Source organism: Fopius arisanus, unplaced genomic scaffold, assembly GCF_000806365.1.
Source record: "Fopius arisanus strain USDA-PBARC FA_bdor unplaced genomic scaffold, ASM80636v1 scaffold00147, whole genome shotgun sequence".
Lineage (NCBI taxonomy): Eukaryota > Metazoa > Arthropoda > Insecta > Hymenoptera > Braconidae > Fopius > Fopius arisanus.
This window is the reverse complement of record NW_011887886.1, coordinates 215,685-223,281: the sequence shown is the minus strand read 5'-3', so window position 1 is coordinate 223,281 and position 7,597 is coordinate 215,685. Positions and strand designations below refer to the sequence as shown.

The following is a 7,597-nucleotide window of genomic DNA, read 5'->3' as shown; positions in this document are numbered from 1 at the left end:
TGCATACTCCAGTAGATGTCTACTACATGAAGGATCTTGCAGAGTTTCATTTTTTGAGTAAAAAATAATTGATTTTTCTTTAAAAAAAAGTGAGAAAAATATCTCAGGTTCAGGTTGGAATCAGCTGAAATGGCAGGGAAACTTGGCAACATAGATGAACAGTAGCGCACGCATGTGCGGTATTCGGCTGCGCGGGCGGTTCAAAATACTAATGGGAATTTAAAGACGAAACTTAAATTGGAATTTTAACTTTCTTAAAAAATATTATTCTCATTCAACAACGTAAAATAGTCCCATAATCGTAGCAATGAAGATTTAGAATTCATTTTTCCTCTGCACTTAACTAATTAGTTTTTGCAACTAGCATTTAATATTTTTCACATAAAAAATAGTGAAATAGGCGACATAACCTCTGGAATTTGTCAACATTGAAATTTGCAGATAATTGCCCGTTTTCACCGATACATACCAATCCTATGAAAATCACCACCAATGAATATGTTGTTGCCACGTCGCGTCCATAAAAATACACGAAATTATTTAGTTTGTTAATTCATTTCGACTACTGAAATTGTTTTTTATATCGTCATAAATGTATAACTGCCAAAAATGAAAAGCGTGTCATTTATATGGATTGTTTTAATTTATTCATGTGCTGTTATTATTATGTATTATTCACTAACAGTTGGAACCCTGAGTAGGAGCCGTTCACGGAGCCTTCGAAGTTTAGACGCACCCTATGTCCCCAAAAATATGCTATTGATCCTTCTTAAGTTTTTTTTTTCTCATTTATAGCAAGCAAAGAATTTTTTTAAGACTATAAAAGCTTCACCGAAACTGTATCCGTTATTTCAATAGAATTTTTTAATGCCATACATTTTTTCTCGTTTTGCGTTATAAGTCCTGATGTATACGTTACTGTAGCCTCAACATAAAAAGAAAAATCATAACCATTAGTCGTACCATTTCTCCATGTTTTTGCAGACAATAAAAGGACATGTTTCATAGGCCAGTGAGCGCTACGACAAGACAAGAGGCTGAAATGGTTAATTGGGCTCAAAGAGCCGTTCACGGGGCAACGGATTCTATTGAGAAACTGCGACTACTCTGTCTAGCACGTGGAGCTAATGGTATTCTTGGGCTAGCCAGGTAGGCAATGCTGATTTTGTATTAAACTGAATAAAGTGAATTGACATTGATAGACATGGAATAGTTACGGATAAGCAAAATCATAAAAATATACTATTTCAACATGCCTGCAAAGGAAACTTCATATTTGCTGTCTGGAAAGCGGGAGGAAAGTGAATACTTTCCCCCCTAGAGTGGAAAGTTGCTCCCAAGGGCGGAAAATACTGTCTTTCCCCCCGCTTATCAGGGAGCAAAGTGCGAACTTTCCGTGCAGGTGTGTTGAAAAAATAATAGTTCTGTTTTCCGTCATCCGTCTAAAAGTTAATTTTCTTATACCACTGAATCTATAGCATCTGACAAAAAAAACTACGGTAAATGTATGCGTTAGGTCCACCAAAAAACAAAAATCATTGAAATTATTAATTTCTTTGAATGAAAACCATTCTTATCCTTTCAGTCGTCAAAAACAAGACGAAAGAAGAGAGAGAAAAGACAAGAAGAAGAGAAATACATCGATAAATAGTTCTGAGGTAAACTCTGTTGTCCCTGAAATTCCTTGAACCCCCCTTTCCCTCTGCTGTCGCTGTTGAGAATCCCTGAAAAAACATCCCCGGAAAAAATATCCCGGAAAAAAAATCCCGGAAAAAATATCCCCGGAAAAAATATCCCCGGAAAAAATATCTCCGGAAAAAAAATCCCGGAAAAAATATCCCCGGAAAAAATATCCCCGGAAAAAATATCTCCGGAAACATATCCCCGGAAAAAATATCCCCGGAAAAAATATCCCCGGAAAAAATATCCCGGAAAAAATATCCCCGGAAAAATTATCCCCAAGAAAAATTCTAATATTTAATTCCTAATAATAAATATTTAAAAATCCTAATTTTAATAATTTACAAAATGCAGTTCAGAAAAAAATTTCTGTATTTCTTATGACATATAAAAGGGTTAAGGGTTCGATTCCCCATGAAATTAAAATCATCTTTTTTTTTCCCAAATTTTCATTTAATGTGTTATGTGGGGGGGGGAGGGGGCTTCGCCCCTGGGCCCCACGGGGGCTCCGCCCCTCGACCCGCAAGGGGCTGCGCCCCTGGCCCCCCCTCTGCGCCCCAGCACATTTGGAAAAATATGTACATAAAAAAAAGGGCGACAGAAATGAAATGTATGATAGGGGGAATATTTTTTCCGGGGATATTTTTTCCGCCACCCGCTGTTGACGCGACAAGTGAGTGATATTAAATTCAATATTTTGAATAGCTACAGAAGGGTAGCGGCGGATGTGAATGCAGAGTCTTAGTGAAGCGCTAAGGCCTATTAGATAAATCCATCTTTCTGTGTGGCCATTGTCTTAAAATGTGCTAACATGTGGTGTTTTTGGGGCCGACACACGGCCATGTGCTCGCCGTGACCCTGGAGAACGCAGACAGCGGTGTATTAAATGTCAAATCTCCCACACTAATTGTTTCCGAATGAAAAGGTGACAAGATCCTTAATGAGGTGACGTAAACCCACCCAACCAAATAAAAAAAAACCATAATGGTTTGGTGGACCTGAACTAGACATTTATCAAAACTACTTGTTTTAGAAGAAAAACTGACCTTTCAAATATTTAAAATACGACAGGTCCAATTTGAATAACTCCTTCATCCCCAGTCATTTTTATGATTAAAATTTTGTAATGATTTTAAAGAGTTTTTCGCCGAATGGATGAGGATGGGAATAAACAATTAAGCAAAGAAGAGCTCACAGATGGCCTTACTGAAGTGGGTTTCGAACTTGATGAGGGTGAGATTGATGAATTAATGTCTAAACTCGATGGTGATGGAAATGGAAGTATAGACCTTACCGAATTCATTGCGGCTGTCCGTGTGAGTATTGCGAACGATGTGTAATATAAATTAGTTTCATGGCAACAAATCATCAAATCCGTATTTTTTCTTACAAATATACTCAAAAAACTCCTACAAATTTATTGTGAAACTGCTTTCGTAAGAAATAGTAATTTATGCTGGAAGGGCTGAAAACTATTTGTGGAACGGATTTTATTAGAATCTGCGTCAAAGGCGCAAATTGCGATCAAAGGTGTTGCTAAAATGCTTCTTAAACCGTGTAGCATACTTTATGTTACTTTATGTAGCGAGGTCCGATCAACCGAGTATTTTTATTGCCCTAGGGATGTAAGTACAAAGCAAGGCGATGAGCGGCCACTTACCCCCTTGGGCAATAAAAGTATGAAGTTAGAGAGATTCTCAAATTCCTCGATTATGAAAATATTTGTAAAATTATGGGAATTCATGGTATTTGAATTGGTCTTTGAATCATTTCATCTTATTAGTGAACGAACGGAACAGTTAATGGGCGTTTATGTCACTCGGCCGCGCCCGAACCTTGCACTTTTATTGCCCTAAGGAGGTAAGGGGTCATTTATTGCCTTGCTTTTTAGTTATTTTGCTAGGGCAATAAAGTATTCGGCTGGTCGGGCCTCGTAACATAAAATAACATATTCCACACTTGTCGCATACATTACCATTCATTTCAGCCACCAATGTCTGAGAATCGGCGAAAAGTAGTGCATCAAGCTTTCCAGAAGTTGGATAAAACTGGGGACGGTGGGATCACCTATGAGGATCTTCGTGGCGTCTACAATGTGAAATGTCATCCTCGTTACATCAGCGGAGAGGAAAGTGAAGAGAGTATTATGAATAAATTTCTTGGGAATTTCGAACAAGAAGCAACAAAAGATGGTATTGTGAGTGAAAAAAAATATTATTTCTGTACCTCATCGATGAAAGTTTTTCAACGGTAATGGCGATTATTTTTTTTATTGCCAATAAAAGTAAAATAAAAAAAAGAAAAATTATTTTTATTGCAGGTTACTGAAGAGGAATTCATGAATTATTACAGTGCAATTAGCGCCAGTATTGATCATGACGCTTATTTTGATCTTATGATTCGTAATGCCTACAAGTTGTAATTCGGTGTACGCCTCTACGTTTATTTTCCATGATCTCTACGAACATACGTTCTCTTTCTTGATAAACCGAAGCATTAGCTATAGCATAACCTACAATAAATGAAGATAAACACATAAAATATTTAAAGTGAAAAAAATGCGCCCATTTGATTTCGTACGAGTGTCCATTTTCATCACATTCTTACTTTAATATGCTTATGCCCAACAGTGAAGAGTAATATATAATTGAAACAGCTGAAGAAATTCCATAATGATGCATTTCTTTATTCGCAGCAGAAAATGTCTTCTATCGTCTTCTAAGAAAATCACATAAAAATTAATTTTTCCCTGCGTAAATGGTATGGGTTAATCTAGCTCTGAAGGAAACAAAAGTAGGCGCAACCAGCTGACGATAAGTTTGACAATGTGTTATTAAGGTTGTTGTGCCACGATAGTCTTAATTCATTGCATTGTGCATGACTAGTTAAAGCATAACCATATATTTTCCATATTAACTATTTTCATTTATATAAATTTATGGATTTTCAATAATTATATCGCGTAAACGAAATGGTCGATCGATTTGATTTTTTTTCTGTATTCCCTCCCACGATATATATTCCATGTTTTTTTTTTATTTCGAGAACTGTGGAACAAAAATTTTACGCTACAATAACCTTACAGGTCTTGTTACTTTTAGTTCCTACTCGACTGATATAGTCGCTCTGTTATTTCGTTAGATTAAGATTAGTTTAGATTCTAAGGTTTAGTTAAATATCAGACATATCGCTCTGACACTAATAAATGGTTGAGGAATCCACTACTGATTGTGTTCTTGTGTATTCACGACTAATTAATGTATTAAGCTGTTTATTTACAAATAATTAAATTCAGTGCCTAGTGTTCGTATTCGGCTTCAGCTAATTTTGAGGACTGAATAGTTCAACGTTTAAATTTAATTCTAAGGAAAAAGGACCGCACTGTTGCAGATTTTTTTATTGATAATAGTTTAAACAATACTTTTTATTGATGCAAATATTGTATGAAACTAACTTTTTATTACCGGTTAGCTGAATGGCCGATGGTAATTCCAGGACGGAGAACGAACAAGTGCCTTAAGAAAGCATTCCCCCACTGTACTACACTGAGAAAAAAAGTCGATCAAGTATTTATGCGATTAATCGTCATTCAATCTTTTTACTTCTGAATGGAAGCCTTGTATTTGACTGATTTTTTGATTCTCTGATTTCAATTGCAAGTTATCTCAGATGTTATGAAACGGGAAAAACGATATTTTACATCATGTTTATGTGTATATACTGGACGATTTGAAATTTTACAGATTAATTTTAAGAAAAGTCGACATAAATACTGTAAAATTTGTCGCTAACAATCTAAATTTGTAATCTATGATACCTAGCATTAACTTTTCCTTTGGTGCGTCATTTCTGTTCTATTAGTCCAGTACTTTCAGAGAGAGAGAGAGCAACTTTTGTTTTTTATGAATATGCAACTACTGCAAGGATTTTAATTTTTTTTCAAAATACTTGTCTCAGTGCGCTTCATCTATATTCATCAAAATATCTACATTTGTGGAAATAAAATTTCCTGATATCGCCATTTTTATTTTATAAAATTTGTGAACATAATTAATTAGCAAAAATAAAGATAGTGGGTTGAAATTTTGTACACTGGCAGATCCCATAACATAGAAAATTCATATTTTGGATGGGTGCAATCGGCCAAGGGGTTTCAGGGACATTACAACGTTTGTGTGAATTTATTTCCTTGAATATCTAGCTAGCTAGATGTATGCAAGTGAAACAGAGTTACCCGTAAGACAATAGATAATAAGTCGACGATTTGACGAACAATTGTCGACATAGCATCCGAAATGCTGCCGTGGAATTGTCGATAAAATTGCGGTATATTTTAGTTATCATGAAAATATCAAACATCAAGGTTATCAGCGAAGGTATCTATCTTGAGGACATTTAATGGCAAAATCTATAGTCTGTAACGATGTTTTCCCCGGAGTGTTCCGTAAGTCCGGGGAATTGGTTACCTTCGCCGGTTCCATAGCATCCGCAAATTTACCAGGAGGGCGCCAGCTATTTTAAGTGGGTAAAATAGCAAACCAGAGAGCTGCCTAGTTGTTAATGATACAATTAGGAAATACCATTTGAGCCGCCTAATTGTTGAGGACACAATTAGGAAAGACCGAATTTACCGGTGGAGGTGGGGGTTAGCACCTCCCCAGAGATAACCGATAACAGATACGGACGAGAGCACAGAACGGTGGGGTTTGCCCGTTCTCGCGACAGGACAGACAAGAAGTTCCGCCTAGTTGTTAAGGACACAATTAGGAAAGACCGAGAAGTTTCCGCCTAGTTGTTAAGGACACAATTAGGAAAGACCGAGAAGTTTCCGCCTAGTTGTTAAGGAGACAATTAGGAAATACCGAGAAGTTTCCGCCTAGTCGTTAAGGAGACGATTAGGAAAGAACGATAAGTTAAAATTAGGTGCGTGACCAGAGATCGTCACTGTCCCTTTCCCAGGGCGCAGTGAGGACCTCTGGAGACTTCCCGCGAAATACCAAAAATGGCGGATGTAAAGTTAGAACACGTGCGGGAGCACCGGGTCGCTCAGTATGCTAGGTTATGGAGAGGGTCGGAATTCTTTTTAGTATGGTCGGTCCCCGATAGCGTCGGAAGGTTGGTAAGGTAGGGTGATCAATGGCAGATCAGGTCGATAGAGGCGAGAGCGATCGGTAATTAGAAAGCGGTAGAACGCCGATAGCTGCCGATATGCGCTAGCATCGCGAGAGCTCTAGGTATAGGTATACCTTCTACTATATTCCGTTAGCTCAGCCTCATAGCTGTAAGAGAGATAGCGATAGGTAAAGCGATATGGCGGGCTATATAGCCACACTAATCATCGAGAGCTACGGGCTGTCAGAGCCCGGGGCCGAGTGGCCCGTGAGAGTGCCGGAGCAACTCTGACGTGTGGAGTGGAGAGTGCTCCCTAGTAGTTCTGCTCCCCACTCCCGACTCACGCGGTTGGAGTGCGTGGGGGATCATCCGTGGTACTTATCACCACCGCGAGGATATCCCTGCTGGTAACGTTTCCTGGAGCGCGCCGAATTCAAATGTCCCCAACCAGGCCGTCCAGTTAACCCCTTATCTGGACCCCCGGCCATTTGAATGCCCGCCCCGTCTAACGTGGAACAGTTCTCTGGAGTGGAGAACCCAGTGTTCCGACAGAGGAGTCTCATTGGAAGCTGAGGTTCAGTACTATAACCTCAACTTCCCACACGTGGGGATTTGGCGGACCCAAACGGTACATCAGAGAGCGTAATTTATTCCAATAAATATTTTAAATCATTATGAACGCGAAAAATCACGTTACAAGTCAATTGTAATAACAAAATTAACCTACAATTTATCATTGAATTTATCGTCAAGATTTTCTCTAAAAAACCTCAGCAATATGTCGGCTATTTCTTTCATGAAAATT

The 7,597-nt window shown here is 38.2% G+C and overlaps 1 protein-coding gene across 2 annotated transcripts; it reads left to right on the top strand.

Annotated features, from left to right (window-relative positions):
• The first annotated feature begins 980 nt into the window (after positions 1-980).
• LOC105272159 (calcyphosin-like protein) lies at positions 981-5,652 on the top strand. Of its 2 annotated transcripts, none has more exons than XM_011314106.1 (4): positions 981-1,149; positions 2,819-2,996; positions 3,668-3,877; positions 4,001-5,652. In XM_011314106.1, the coding sequence occupies exons 1-4, from the start codon at positions 998-1,000 to the stop codon at positions 4,100-4,102; spliced, it is 642 nt and encodes a 213-aa protein (XP_011312408.1). In that variant the 5' UTR covers positions 981-997; the 3' UTR covers positions 4,103-5,652. The 2 variants fall into 2 exon arrangements, with proteins under 2 accessions (XP_011312408.1, XP_011312409.1); XM_011314107.1 differs by having other exon boundaries at positions 3,668-3,930.
• The last annotated feature ends 1,945 nt before the right edge of the window (positions 5,653-7,597 follow it).